This window comes from Coregonus clupeaformis, chromosome 20, assembly GCF_020615455.1.
Source record: "Coregonus clupeaformis isolate EN_2021a chromosome 20, ASM2061545v1, whole genome shotgun sequence".
Taxonomy (NCBI): Eukaryota; Metazoa; Chordata; class Actinopteri; order Salmoniformes; family Salmonidae; genus Coregonus; species Coregonus clupeaformis.
This window is the reverse complement of record NC_059211.1, coordinates 61,150,555-61,166,848: the sequence shown is the minus strand read 5'-3', so window position 1 is coordinate 61,166,848 and position 16,294 is coordinate 61,150,555. Positions and strand designations below refer to the sequence as shown.

General features: G+C 44.4%; 1 protein-coding gene across 1 annotated transcript in view; it reads right to left on the bottom strand.

Annotated features, from left to right (window-relative positions):
• The window catches only part of ptgfrnb (prostaglandin F2 receptor inhibitor b), a 39,001-nt gene extending 23,528 nt beyond the window's left edge, over positions 1 to 15,473 (bottom strand). Inside the window, exons 1-4 of the mRNA XM_041871944.2 lie at positions 15,156 to 15,473; positions 6,217 to 6,585; positions 3,017 to 3,427; positions 1,404 to 1,763 (exon numbers count right to left, since the gene is read on the bottom strand). Coding sequence (XP_041727878.2) covers positions 1,404 to 1,763; positions 3,017 to 3,427; positions 6,217 to 6,585; positions 15,156 to 15,195 — 1,180 coding nt within the window. The 5' untranslated portion in view covers positions 15,196 to 15,473. The remainder of the gene's footprint in view (positions 1 to 1,403; positions 1,764 to 3,016; positions 3,428 to 6,216; positions 6,586 to 15,155) is intronic.
• Between the last annotated feature and the right edge of the window lie 821 nt (positions 15,474 to 16,294).

Below are 16,294 nucleotides of genomic sequence, written 5' to 3'. Positions count from 1 at the left end.
TCCTCTGGAAGTTGTCATAATTACTGTGCAAGTCTATGGAAGGGGGTGAGAATCATGAGCCTCCTAGGGTTTGTATTGAAGTCAATGTACCCAGAGGAGGACAGAAGCAAGCTGTCCTCCGGCTACACCATGGTGCTACCCTACAGAGTGCAGCTGAGGCTACTATAGACCTTCATTGCAAAACAATGTGTTTTAATCAATTATTTGGTAAACATATTTTGCATAGTTTTATCTAAAAAAGGATAACATTAATGTTTAACTATTTTTAACTATGTTTATTTTTATGAAAATTCACTGAGGATGGTCCTCCCCTTCCTCCCCCGTAGAGCCTCCACTGGAGAGTACCCATTGAACTCTATGGTTACTCTGGGTGATTGGGTAGAAAGTGTATAGAAATCTCTGGAGAAATAACTATTCAGAGTATTTTCAATATAGAGCTATTAGCAACACTATTTTGGTTGATTTTGAGGTCTCAAACCAGTGAGTTTATTAACATTCTTCATCAAGAATATAGGTACAATTTAATTATTGACAATGAAAGAGGTTGGAATGTTGTTCCCTTGTCATTTAATTGCTACATTTACTATCAATATAACATTTTAAAAAATCCAGATTGTATTTTGCGGATTCTTTTTCGCGATGCGAATATTGGGTCGCGACTGAGACAACCTGGTTCATTTCGGGTCCCGAGGCAAAACCAGTTGAGAACCACTGGTCTAAAGATCATCCATACCAAACTGGAAACTAGGAGAGACTACCTGAACTTTTCCATTGCAAAATGTTTCGCTACGGTGGTCACTAATGAATACAACCCAGCTCTATCCACGTCCCTACACGACCACCCACACACTCTGATGGATGGCATGAGTGACACCCGGCACTTGAACCTGTCGGGTCAGGACATATACAGTTACACCCTACACCACCACTGCTTAGGTCACAGAGCGACCATGATGTCAATGTCAATAAGAATTTGTACTTAACTGACTTACCTGGTTAAATGAAAAAAAAAGAGAGGGAGAGAATGACCGAAAGAAACGGGGTGTGAAACCAGAGAAAGGACTTAGCTAGGCCTTAACAGGCATGAATAATCAATCTTTTTCACTGTGGGGGCAGGTATGTCAGAAAAAAGGCTTGACTAATGGATAGGCTCACTCTGCGGGTGCCTGTGTGATGTGTGTGTGTGTGAGATGCGTGTGTTCGTGTGATGTGTGTGTTCGTGTGTGTGTGTGTTGTGTAGTACAAGGCATCACTGATCTACTGCCGCCGTGAAGCATGTGTGTTCAAAGTAAGCCTAGTGAGAGGCCAATGCTATTAATAGTATGTTAGATATGGTAATCTTGGTTGGACTGCATTTCAAGACCTGAAAAACATAGTCGATATTTAACAGCACTTCCACTCACTGATCTTTGTGACTAGAACCTGTACTGGGTTGGAGGTCTTCTCTGCAGCTTGGTACCATCCTCCTCCTCTTCCGACCCAGGCCCGGACCCTACAGGAGTACATCCCCTCGTCAGACCCCTTTACCCCCCTCACCACCAGCCTGAACTCCCCTGGCCCCGTCCGCTCCAGCCCCACCGAGGGGGACCCGTTTGAGACCACCCCGTCACGGCCCAGGCTGACCGCTGTGCGTCCATCCACAAGCCAGGTGACCTCCAGGGCCAGGGAGGCCAAGTTGCCGGCCGCGACCAGGCAGGTGAGGGTCAGGGTGTCGTCCATGTTGAGCGTGGTGTTGGACTTGGCCACGACAGACAGGGAACGAGCTGGAAGGGGGAGGGAGAAGACAAAATGGATGCTGTTAGAACCAATAAACAGGGAAACAACCCCTAGCTCCTAACTGCTAGACAACTGTAGATCTGGACCTGTTGGATAAGTATAAGTACATGGTGAAATGATAGAACATTCTAGTACAGTTGGATATGGAGATACAAGTCCTCTTCAGAACAAAAGACAAGAAGTAGAAGAGATTCAAATGTAATATAAACTTGATTAAAACCAGCCAGATCAAAAAGATCCAACAGTGAACAGTGAGAAGTTGAAAGACCCACATATAGAAGATCAAGGATTACTATTCATTAAAAAGTCAAATTAAAAGCTCTAGAACCCTCGAAATGTCAAGTATAAAAAGGGTAACAATTAAAAGTGAACATACGTAGAGAAAGATTAAGGCTAATGTTAACAGAAAGAGTTTCAAAGCTATTCAAAAGAAAAGTCAAGGAAAATCACATTAAAACATGATACGACTGAACTGAAGCTAAATCTAAACCCTTTTGAGGGGGTTTATATTTATCAAATAAAATCCTGGATACTGCTACTATAGGAGACAATGGGATATCTGGTAGTAGGTGAGATGACTTCACTATAGTTCACTATGTATGTTTAGACAAGAGAGGCAGGACAAAAGGCCACTGTTAGACTTCTCCAATCCTCTTTACTTTAGCGTCTCAGTAGACAGTCAATAGTGGCTGCTTGGCTACACTAGTCTGTACTTAGATACATGTAAAGGAAGGCCCAGCCTCTCTATGTTGTCTTCCTGCTGAGCTTCTCCCTCTGTTCTTCACCCCCATTTTAAATCACTCACCATGCAGGAGAGGGGTTAGGGGTATATGGTGTCCCAGGCAACCATTGTGTGTGTGTGTGTGTGTGTGTGTGTGTCAGGGGGTTCCTCACACAACCAGGGATAAAGGGCTGACAGGGGGAGGGGCTGAGATAGATCTCTCGGTCAAGAGCCTCTCCAACACACAAAGAAATACTGCAAGGCTAAAATAAAGTACGGACCATAGAAACTACTCTACCATCCCCCAGATCCCCCTCTCCCTCCCTCTTCTCAGCAGGTCCTAACCTTTCGATATTTTCACATCTGTAAGGTGGAAGCTCCACCATTGCAGTGCTTTTACCAATCCAGACCATACAGATCTGCAAATATCTAGGGGTTAGGGTCAAAGGGGATTGATTTAGGATCGGCTGAATGTCTCTCACTCTAAAGTACATACAAGACACACCCCATCCCCTTTACCTGTAGGTGTGACTGCCACAGCTCCCATCTCCACAGTCTTCTCCACAATGTTCTTCCACTGATCTCCTTCCTCGTGAGTCCATTCCCTCCCCGTGCACACATACATCCCCGCATCAGCCTGTGTCACCCCGGCAACAACCAATCCAAACGCCCCATCTCTGCGACTAGCCAATCGGAGCCCTCCTTCAGCGTAGCGCTGGGCGGAGCCACTTCCTGTGACTACACCCCCATCTGGGCCAACAGTCATGATGTCCACCAATGGGATGCCTGGTCTCCGTAGCGACCAGGTGACGGACAGGTAGGTGGGATCGGTGAAGTGGCGGGTGACGTTGCAGGAGAGGGTGATGTCACCACCCTCGGGGACCACAGGCTCTGGGGCCTCCGGGGCCACCTTCAGGGTGTTAGCAATGACTGTAGGGAAAGGACAGACAGTTAACACACACACACAGTCAGGGCTAGTATCGTTAATTTGCTGCTACACTACATCGAAGAGGTTTTTTTACTGCATGTGAAATGTCATGGTGGCAGTGAATGTTAACAGATGTTGCCGTAAGCCAACACAACATCTCAAAATCAAAATGTCATCATGTTCCTCCTTCTTCATCGCCAAGAGGCATTACTGCTTTTATAATCCATGAAAAATCTTCCTCATCTGTCACTCTCTCCTAACCCCCCCCCATGCACAAAAACACACACGGTTTAGGCTGTCAGTGAGGGGCGTAATGGGGTGTGCTGCTGTCAACAGTGTGTGTAAGGAGGGTTTAGATTTGATAATCACATCAGAGGAGAGAGAAGCCCTGTTTACTCTGACCGTCACAGCTGAATAAACAGAGATATAAAGAGAGAGGGGGAAGGAGAGGGAGAGAGACAGGCAATGGCTGCCTGTCCCTCTCTCGCAATGTCGGTCTTCCTCACTCCCTCCTCCCGCTCACCCTCCCTCTCTTACCCTCTTCCTCACTCCCAGCCTCTAAACAAGAAAGATACACAGTGCTTTGAAGTGTTCATATTCTGATAAACCTTCTTACTCAAAGCTCAGTAAGCTGCCATTCTACCAAAGTCTTTGATATTAGACTTAGTGTCCTGGAGCTGCCAAATCACTGTCACACATTAGTTCAAAATATTCCTTTCCCCAACTAGCTAAACATGTTCCTGTCTATGTGTTTGGGTATGGAGAAAGTGAACACTGCACAACAGAAAGCCATTACTAATCTTGAACGTGCTGAAAGCCATTCAGTTGATCATTAATAGTCGTCATAGCAGAAGCAGCGTTCAGAACGGAAGTAAAAATGTGTGTGTGTTATAGAGTTGTGTGGGTACACACACACACGCGTGCGCGTCAAGGCCACTTTAAAATCGGAAAGAAAAGATAATCAGATAGACAAGAGAGCCAAGCACATACAAAACTGAAAGTGTTGGTGGAGAATGTTATTTGCTTTGACACACCCATCGGAAAGGTCAGGAGACTGCCTCTATACAGGTGACTCTCCATACCAGATTAAACTAATTTACGTCACCAATGGATCTCACTGGACTGTGTATACAACACATCTCTTCTACACTGAACAAAAATATAAAATGCAACCATTTCAAAATGTTTACAGAGTTACAGTTCATATAAGGAAATCAGTCAATTGAAATAAATTCATTAGGCTCTAATCTACGGATTTCATGACTGGAAATACAGATATGCATCTGTTGGTCACATACCAATAAAAAAAAAAAAAAGTAGGGCCGTGGATCAGAAAACCAGTCAGTATCTGGTGTGACCTCCATTTGCCTCACGCAGCGCAACACATCTCCTTCACATAGAGTTGATCAGGCTGTTGATTGTGGCCTGTGGAATATTGTCCCACTCCTCAATGGCTGTGCGAAATTGCTGGATATTAGCGGGAACTGGAACACGCTGTCGTACATGTCGATCCAGTGCATCTCAAACATGCTTAGTGGGTGACATGTCTGGTGAGTATGCAGGCCATGGAAGAACTGGGACATTTTCAGCTTCCAGGAATTGTGTACATATCCTTGCGACATGGGGCAGTGCATTATCATGCTGAAACATGAGGTGATGGCAGCGGATGAATGGCACGACAATGGGCCTCAGGATCTTGTCAGGATTATATTGGCAAAGGAGAAATGCTCACTAACAGTGATTTGTGCACAAAATTAGAGAAATAAGCTTTTTAAGCGCAAGGAAAATGTCTGGGATCGTGTAGTTCAGCTCTTGAAAACATGGGACAAACACTTGTTCAACTATACTAGACCACAATGAAACATTGTTTTATATCATGGCTAAAAGCAGCATAAAAATCACCTATTATTTCAAGAGCACTTAGATTTCACAATATCAACAAGATTGCATAATCTCAGCCATCTACCGGTTCCAGCTCTCATCAGCTCAATTCACCACTAACTCTTTTTCCTCTCTCCCTCAGTTTATTCAGACAGACTGTTCCTAACAGGGTGACAGTCAGCTCAACAGAAATAACCAGCAACCCCCATTTGACATGAGATGAATACACCCACCTGGCATATGCTCTCCAAGTGTGTGTGTGTGTGTTGGAAGACTGAACATGTGCGAACATGGGTGAAATCACCACCTGATCACCTCTCACTAGTGTTTCCCCAAAGCAGCAGATCTAAGAACAGGTTTTTCCTCCCCAAAGCAGACTAGGATAATTGGGGTTAAAATCACATAGCTGATCCTGAACCAGTCCATCTAAGGAAAGTGCAGCTGTGTCCATGTAAGTATACTGTAGTGTATATAGAATATAAGCGCATACAAGTGTGTGTGCGGCCTGATAAACACTAGCTTAAGAGAGCGAGTCATGTGTAAGAAAGGGATGTGAGCCGAGTTCAATAGACCACACTGACCACAACTAGGCTCAACCACAGCAAGGAGAACATGATCTAACACACACACAGCTATACCGTACGGGCCTTCTAATCCAGCCAACCTCAGTCAGAATATAAAGTGGAGCTAGCACTGCTGGAGCTAGGAACACAAGCATTTCGCTACACCCGCAATAACATCAGCTAAATATGTGTATGTGACCAATAAAATGTGATAATGAAGGTCTGACTGTAATCTAGTTTGAAGTTAAAACAGTTTTCCTAAATGTATATATACGGTGAGTCCACACTCTGATGGTTAAATGAGTCACTCAGTCTATTAGTCCCTCCCACACACGTCTCTGACCCACCTTTGAGCGTCACCCCTGCCTCGTAGTTCCCGCTGATGACAGAGTCCGTACTGGTTGTACTGCAGAGGTATGTGGCGCTGTCGGATGACCTCACTTCCTGAATCCTCAGCTCCACCGCGCTGTCCCCCAGCCGCACCATACTCAGGTCACCACTGGCCACCCGGTCGCTTAGCGACACGTCCGAGAAGTTTGGGTCAAAGGTGGAGATTACTTGGATAGACCCCGCCTCCCCCTGCTGTATGGTCCATTCAAATTCCTGCTCCCTGGGCCCCTCATAGTCAGTGACATCACAGCGTAGCGAGACAGGTTGGCCCTCCACCCGGCGCAGAGGGCCAGGGGACACAGACACCACCCTGGCATGGGATACACCTAGAGAGAACACACACGTTATCGACAGATACACACATATAAAATCTGCAGAATCCCCCACACGACAGCGTTCTTACCACATCAGACTTCCTTAGCTAACCTCTTGAAAGCCTCTCTGCTTAACAATATGCATACAGTTGAGATACTTGGATATTTTTAGCATAGGGCAGGCTAAATATACACTTAGATACTACCTTTGGTTTGATTTCTCTATGATTCCAAACCCACAGTGTGTGTGTGTGTTCATCAAATCGCCCACAGACACCTAAACCCTAACGCCGCTGCACTCAATGGGTGAATCAATCTAAAGTGGTTCCTCTCCTTGTCTCCTTTCCTTCAGTCCCACTGACATAGTAACAGGTGAAAGTAACCTTTTTAGACTGGAGTAGATTAAGGAAAGGAGTTGAGGAAAGGAAGCCACTACAGACTATTTAGATGCACCCGTACAGAGAGAGTCTTGCTAGAGAAGGGAACAGGCTAGACCACTTACTCTAGCTAGAGAGAGAAAGCTCACATAAAGTACAGGCTTGTTTGGATGGGCATAGGGGAACAGCAGCAAACATGCACGCACACACCAGGCTTGTCTGAACAGGCTGAGTGGAAGAGTGTGCACGTGTCATGGCCAGCATGGAGCAACACATGCTCCCTCACCCACACACACCACAAACACACGCACACCAAGGAACAGTATCAGGAAATATGATCTAGAAGTCAGCTCATTTGGTAAGAACAAAGTGCTGATGCACCAGCAGCTTTCAAAAGAACAACCCCACAGCCCAGAAATAGTCCCCGTTACATCCCAGCTGGAACAACCAAAGAGCAAAGCCTTCTCTGAACATTTCCATAATGCTCCATTTCTAATGGTAACGTTGGCAGCATTCCAATATGATCCTACACCAGTGCCTTAGTTGGACGTTTGTTTGGGTCCTTGGTGATTTACATTTAACTTCAAAACGCCCTGTTGACATACAGTATAACTTAACCCTTTTTCCTGTCCTAACATTGTGGGACACTCAAGGAACTGGAGAAATAGACGTTTGAAGGTGGTCCATAAAACACTGCTGGAACATTCTGGTTCTGTGGCTGTCATCTCTTTGATTTACCCTACGTCATAAGAGAAGGGATATTATACTGGTCGGACACCACTTAGGAGTGACTAATATTACCGCGCAACTATTAAGCCACTCTTATCCAAACAGTCTCTGAGTCGTAGGGCCACAGAGTAAACAGGCAATATGAGACAGCCCAGTTAAGGAGAGGAAGGTGGAGAGACTTAACTGGTCTGGTGGTCTAGTAGTAGAGGATGGATTTACAGCATCGGAACGTCCAACTGAATCATACAGCATCGGAACGTCCAACTGAATCATACAGCATCGGAACGTCCAACTGAATCATACAGCATCGGAACGTCCATTGGAACAATGTCTTCCTGCTGTGTTCATTCTACAAAACGGAATCATGCAGGCTATCGGAAGCTCGCTCACACACAAACACACAATGGAAGAATGGGCAGTAGTACCCTATTAATAGACGCTAACTGCTTTAGCGCCAATTGACAATAGTATCTTCTGATCGGGGCAGTGTTGTTCAGAGCCCCAACACTTGCTCTAACATTAACACACATTGCTTGCGGTACGGTTTTGGAAACATAAGGAACGCATCTTTCATTGCAGTGAAAAAATTGTTAAATTACTACACACCTTTATAGGGTTAGTGTTCCCACGTGGGCATATTTCCATGTTACATCACTTGTTTACGGAAGACAGACAGGAGACATATGTGGCCACCTGTGCTAATTAGCCATCTAGCATGCTCCGAACACCTGTTTGTAATCTTAACTGGGGAGGAAGTGTAGTTCGTTAACTGGAGGCACACACAGCTTGTGGATCTGGGCAAAACTGCTAAAGTAAGTGCATTTCTTTTATTTGGAAGATTATTTGATGCCAATATGAAAGATCGGATTTTCAGAGGTTCTCTTATATACAGAAGGGTTTTGGAGAGCTAGGGCAGCAGTACGTCATCAACCCTGTTTAGGGAAGGTGCACGTATTTATTGTTTAGGGCAGGGGTGTCAAACTCATTTTGCCCCGGGGGCAGCATTTGGTATTCAACGAGGTCCAGAGGGCCGCACTGGAAATTGGTTATATTTCCTCGCTGTCAATTTTCTGAAAATAGTCCTCTATCCGTCGTTTTTGGAATTTGATGCTCCCTGACTGTCTAGCTTACATTTGGTATATTTTTAGAGAGCTGGTCAGTCAAGAAACTGTATGAATGTAGGTCCATTATAATTTCTACACAGTTACGATTTGGTTTTAGTAATAAAATAAAACATTACGTTTGTTTTCCCTTACAAAAAAAAAAATAAACATTTACTTAAACCACCGGTGGCCCAGACTGGACCCCCCGTGGGCCGTATGTTTGATATCCCTGGTTTAGGCTATAGGTCTAAAGGCGTCAGTTAGCTTCAGTTCAGCTGGCGCCTAGCCGAACTCAGTTAGGCAAACCGAATGAGAGTGCTCGCATACTCCCTTAAAAAGACCTTTGCTTGAAAAACTGAAAACAAAAAAGCGGCAATAGTACGGTTTGTCCATTTTGAGACACCGTAGCCGGTATACACTTCCTCAAAATAGTCAAATCAATTTTATTTGTCACATACACGTGTTTAGCAGATGTTATTGCGGGTGTAGCGAAATGATTGCGCTTCTAGCTCCACCTGTGCAGTAAAATCTAGCAAGTAATACAGTGGCTTGCGAAAGTATTCACCCCACTTGGCATTTTTCCTATTTTGTTGCCTTACAACCTGGAATGATTTTTTGGGGGGGTTTGTAAAATTTGATTTACACAACATGCCTACCACTTTGAAGATGCTAAATATTTTTTCTTGTGAAACAAACAAGAAATATCACAAAACAGACAACTTGAGCGTGCATAACTATTCACCCCCCCCAAAGTCAATATTTTGTAGAACCTCCTCTTGCAGCATATACAGCTGCAAGTCTCTTGGGGATATGTCTCATAAGCTTGGCACATCTAGACACTGGGATTATTGCCCATTCTTCAAGGCAAAACTGCTCCAGCTCCTTCAAGTTGGAAGTGTTCCGTTGGTATTACAGCAATCTTTAAGTAATACCACAGATTCTCAATTGGATTGAGGTCTGGGCTTTGGCTAGGCCATTCCAAGACATTTAAATGTTTCCCATTAAACCACTCGAGTGATGCTTTAGCAGTATGCTTAGGGTCATTGTCCTGCTGGAAGGTGAACCTCCGTCCCAGTCTCAAATCTCTGGAAGACTGAAACAGGTTTCCCCTCAAGAATTTCCCTGTATTTAGCGCCATCATTCCTTAAATTCTGACCAGTTTCCCAGTCCCTGCTGATGAAAAACATCCCCACAGCATGATGCTGCCACCACCATGCTTCACTGTGGGGATGGTGTTCTCGGGGTGATGATGTGTTGGGTTTGCGCCAGACATAGCGTTTCCTTGATGGCCAAAAAGCTAAATTTTAGTATCATCTGACCAGAGTACCTTCTTCCATATGTTTGGGGAGTCTCCCACATGCCTTTTGGCGAACACCAAACGTGTTTGCTTATTTTTTTCTTTAAAACAATGGCTTTTTTCTGGCCACTCTTCCGTAAAGCCCAGCTCTGTGGAGTGTACGGCTTAAAGTGGTCCTATGGACAGATACTCCAATCTCCGCTGCGGAGCTTTGCAGCTCCTTCAGGGTTATCTTTGGTCTCTTTGTTGCTTCTCTGATTAATGCCCTCCTTGCCTGGTCCGTGAGTTTTGGTGGGCAGCCCTCTCTTGGCAGGTTTGTGGTGGTGCCATATTCTTTCAATTTTTTAATAATGGATTTAATGGTGCTCCGTGGGATGTTCAAAGTTTGCTATTTTTTTATAACCCAACCCTGATCTGTACTTCTCTACAACTTTGTCCCTGACCTGTTTGGAGAGCTCCTTGGTCTTCATGGTGCCGCTTGCTTAGTGGTGTTGCAGACTCTGGGGCCTTTCAGAACAGATATATATATATTACACATACTGAGATCATGTGACACTTAAATAAAGTCCACCTTTGTGCAATCTAACTAAATATGTGACTTCTGAAGGTAATTGGTTGCACCAGATCTTATTTAGGGGCTTCATAGAAAAGGGGGTGACTACATATGCATGCACCACTTTTCCATTATTTATTTTTTAGAATTTTTTGAAACAAGTTTTTTTCATTTCACCAATTTGGACTCATGTATGTCCATTACATGAAATCCAAATAAAAATCCATTTAAAATTACAGGTTGTAATGCAACAAAACAGGAAAAACGCCAAAAGGGATTAATACTTTTGCAAGGCACTGTATCTAACAATTTCACAACATATACCCAATACACACAAATCTAAGTAAGGAATTGAATTTAAGAATATATACATATATGGACAAGCAATGACAGAGCGGCATGGACTAAGATACAGTAGAATATTATAGAATACAGTATATACATATGAGATGAGTAGTGCAAGATATGTAAACATTATTAAAAAGTGACTAGTGTTCATTTCTTAAAGTGGCCATTGATTTCAATAGGCAGCAGCAGCCTCCAATGTGCTGGTGATGGCTTTTTAACAGTCTGATGGCCTTGAGATAGAAGCTGTTTTTCATTCTCTCGGTCCCAGCTTTGATGCACCTGTACTGACCTCACCTTCTGGATGATAGCGGGGTGAACAGGCAGTGGCTCGGGTGGTTGATGTCCTTGATGATCTTTTTGGCCTTCCTGTGACATCGGGTGCTGTAGGTGTCTTGGAGGGTGGGTAGTTTGCCCCCGGTAATGTGTTCGACAGACCGCACCACCCTCTGGAGAGCCCTGCGGTTGCGGGCGGTGCAGTTGCCGTACCAGGCGGTGATACAGCCCGACAGGATGCTCTCAATTGTGCATCTGTAAAAGTTTGTGAGGGTTTTAGGTGCCAAGCCAAATTTCTTCAGCCTCTTGAGGTTGAAGAGGCTCTGTTGTGCCTTCACCACACTGTCTGCGTGGGTGGACCATTTCAGTTTGTCAGTGATGTGTATGCCAAGGAACTTGAAGCATTCCACCTTCTCCACTGCAGTCCCGTCAATGTGGATAGGGGGGTGCACCCTCTGCGGTTTCCTGAAGTCCATGATCATCTCCTTTGTTTTGTTGACATTGAGTGAGAGGTTATTTTCCTGGCACCACACTCCCAGAGCCCTCACCTCCTCCCTGTAGGCGGTCTCGTCAGTGTTGGTAATCAAGCCTACTACTGTTGTGTCGTCCGCAAACTTGATGATTGAGTTGGAGGCGTGCTTGGCCACACAGTCATGGGTGAACAGGGAGTACAGGAGGGGACTGAGCATGCACCCTTGTGGGGCCCCAGTGTTGAGGATCAGCGAAGTGGAGATGTTGTTTCCTACCTTCACCACCTGGGGGCGGCCCGTCAGGAAGTCCAGGACCCAGTTGCACAGGGCGGGGTTCAGACCCAGGGCCTCGAGCTTAATGATGAGCTTGGAGGGTACTATGGTGTTGAATGCTGAGCTATAGTCAATGAACAGCATTCTTTCATAGGTATTCCTCTTGTCCAGATGGGATAGGGCAGTGTGCAGTGTCATGGCGATTGCATCGTTTGTTGGGGCAGTAAGCAAATTGAAGTGGGTCTAAGATAACACAAGAACTCTGTCATAAATTCTGAAGTTTTTGCCGAGTAGATCTTAGTCGCGCAATTTTATACTCAACAAAAATATAAATGCAACGATTTTACTGAGTTACAGTTCATATAAGGAAATCAGTCAATTAAAATAAAATCATTAGGCTCTAATCTATAGATTTCAAATGACTGGGAATACAGATATGAATCTGTTGGCGTGAATCAGAAAACCAGTCAGTATCTGATGTGACCACCATTTGCCTCATGCAGTGCGACATCTCCTTCACATAGGGTTGATTAGGCTGTTGATTGTGGCCTATGGAATGTTGACTCACTCCTCTTCAATGGCTGTGCAAAGTTGCTGGATATTGGCGGGAACTTTAACATGCTGTCGTACACGTCGATCCAGAGCATCCCAAACATGCTCAATGGGTGACCTGTATGGAACTGGATCATTTTCAGCTTCCAGGAATGGGCTGTGCATTATCATGCTGAAAGATGAGGTGATGGCGGAGGATGACTGGCATGACAATGGGCCTCAGGATCTCATCACAGTATCTCAGTGCTTTCAAATTGCCATCGATAAAACGCAATTGTATTCGTTGTACGTAGCTTATGCCTGCCCATACCATAACCCCACCATGGGGCCCTCTTCACAACGTTGACATCAGCAAAACGCTTGCCCACACGATGCCACACATGGTCTGAAGTGTGAGGCCGGTTGGACGTACTGCCAAATTCTCTTAAATCGACGTTGGAGGTGGCTTAAAGGCACTGCATGGTCAATGCGCCATCTGCATTGGCCATGCAGAATATACTGTGATACGGCCTCTGCAGAATTCAGGGCATTCAAACTTCTTGGGCTTCGTCAAACAACGCAGAGCTGTTGTGAAGGAAGTTGTAAAGGAAGTCAGTTTGTGTTTATACAGGACCTCCTGCCCTCACCTACCATCAACCAATCATGTCAATGCGGAGGTATACAGAGCCCTCCGCATTGTTACAAAATTTGAGAGGCGTAATGCGGTACAGAGCGGAGCTCAATTTGGCCACATTTTCGGATCAAGCCAATTGCACGATCCCTCAAAACTTGAGACATCTGTGGATTTGTGTTGTGTGACAAAACTGTGCATTTTAGAGTGGCCCTTTATTGTCCCTAGCACAAGGTGCACCGGTGTAATGATCATGCTGTTTAATCAGCTTCTTGATATGCCACATCTGTCAGGTGGATAGATTATCTTGGCAAATGAGAAACACTCACTAACAGGGATGTAAACACATTTGTGCACCAAATTTGAATGAAATAGCTTTTGGGATCTTTGTCTGGGATCTTTTATTTCAGCTCATGAAACATGGGACCAACACTTTACATTTTGCGTTTATATTTCTGTTCACTGTACAACTAACTAATGTTTGGTGCAGTATTTCTCAATTAACATTGTTTGCATGAAAACGAGTCATCTCTCGTTGAATGACAAAGACTTTACTGAAGAATCCCTAATGTTGACCAATCACCGACGAAGGGGTATAGACTTCGGCTAGCCTCAAGAAAAAATGTGCCCCCGAACAACCGAAAAAAACCTTACCGAAGTCCAAAACTAACAAAAGTTGTTATAATAATATAACTCCCAAGTGGCGCAGTGGTCTAAGGCACTGCATCGCAGTGCTAGCTCTGCCACTAGAGATCCTGGTTCGAATCCAGGCTCTGACCGGGAGACCCATGGGGCGGCGCACAATTGGTCCAGGGTAGGGGAGGATGTAGCTGCAAGGATGTAGCTCAGTTAGAGCATGGCGTTTGCAACTGGAGACATTGTGGGTTCGATTCCCACGGGGGGCCAGTGTGAAAGAAAATACAATAATAATAAATAAATAAATAAATGTATGCAATAACTGTAAGTCGCTCTGGATAAGAGCATCTGCTAAATGAGTAAAATGTAAAAAATATATGCATTAACTCTTCCGAACAGTTTCGGCTGGGTAGCATGCGGACGCCTTTAAGGCCATAGGGAAGGGCGGGCACACACCTGCTCCAGGAAGGCTGGAGACGTGTTAACTGGAGACATTTTATCATCTCACAGTACCACACTAATTTAAGCTCAGCCGCTGACACAAACACACTGGCACAGGATAGCCCTGAGTGACGCCGTGTATACCTTGACAGACAAACACACTCCCTCCCCCATCCTACACAATCTGACACACTGTTATGAAATAAAATGGGTCTGATCAACGAAAAGGATCTCCCTGCCTTGATCATTGAAATATGACAACCAAGATAACCAATGACTGTAATAACAGAGAAGTCCATCAGTGGTGGACAGTGCTCCATTTCAAGTTCAACTACATTAGTTCAATTTTGTCAACTGATCAAGGGGGATCTATGCGAATTGGACGGCTACTCATGGCGTGTTATGGAGCCTCCATCTAACTGGACAGTTGTCACAGCTTGTCATCTTAACTTTTAATTTAATTAATTTAATGACCTCTTATGACATCAATTATCTCGCTCGTACTACTTTGATTGAACGATTCAAAGTTTCGACCGGGATTTGAGGCTATCCCAAGGGCTGAAATGGAAAATTGCCACACCCCCTCACCTGTGACCAACCACGGTAACATACAGGTAACGAGGAAGTTGGGCGTGGGAAAATCTATTCACATATTAAAAAAGGTTCGTTTTGGAAAAACTCAGTCATTTGTGTAATTAATTGAAGAGACATAGCTATGATCAGTGAAAATCAGTTGATAACGTTGCCTTTAAATTAATTTGACTAATTGCCTTGTCAATGGAGAATCTTATCAGATTTTTTAAGTGAAAACGCTCCCGCGTGTGCATGTCAATCTAATATTTCCCACTAAACGACAGCACACGCGTTATTTTGACGACATTATCAGACCGTTTGACAACCCTTTTTCAAACATAACTTACCAATCGATAAAAACAGGAGTAGAAGAGATAGATTTTCCATCTTGCAAACCCGCGTCTTTCTGACTCCCAGTTCGTTCCTTTGTCATTCAAATTGGCCACCGGGTGAAAGAAGTCCTCTCGGACCTACAGTTCAAAAACTCTACCACCAGCGACCTCTCCGAAATCCCCAAAATGCTCTGTCCACGAGAACCGACACTGGCGAGTAGACGTTTGGATATCCCTTAAATGGACGTGGGTGCAGTGAAAGTCCGCTAGTAGCGACCGTGTACGCTCGCATGATTCATACTGAGTGTCGTTAATCAGTGTTTGGTTTGGAAACGGGAGTGGGAGGTATTACGTCGCCGTGTCCGGAAGTAAGTTTTTGGAGGAGGGGAGTAGCGGCGGGATTTTCACAGGTAGCTCTGTCCCAAATCTCATGTGGCCTTACTAGTGGCTATTTAGAGCTGAATAATAGGCCTACAGAATATCATCATCATCATCGATACAGTATGTGTAACATTAGCATATTGAAGCGTATTGAAATGTTGCTATCAGATCATTTCACGTCTACAAGGGGCCACTAAGAGGTGTGTAATTTCACATTTTAAAGGGGAATTTCACAAAAAAAACTATATTTTCATTAGTCCACTGTTGATACATTCCCAAAATGTCTGGCATGTCAGCAGTCAAGTTGTCAAGCTATTATACAACAGGTGGGTCTAATCCTGAATGCTGATTGGTTAAAACCGCATTCCAGCTAATGTCTATTCCACAAGTTACCACCAGCTAAATCTATGACATTAAAATGTCTGTTTACTCTGTTCCATCTGACTGCGCAATCCACTGTCTCATCAGCCCAGCCAGGCAATTTATGAACTTGATCTCCGCTATAAAAAGCATCTACACATGATCTCACATTTATTTTAGACTAAGATTTAGTTTTCAACAGGGGATATTTGTATAAACCTTGCTGTCTGTCTCTCCGACCTTTGCAACATTGTTTCAATATTAAAATTCGATCTCCAGCTGTCTCATAGTAATGAAAGTGTCGGAATGAGACAGACAGGCAGGCAGCTTTTTTCAGCCAGTCGAAATCATGAATCAGCATAATTTTTATGGATATATGCAAAGAAATATCAATAGAAAACAGGTCAAACGAA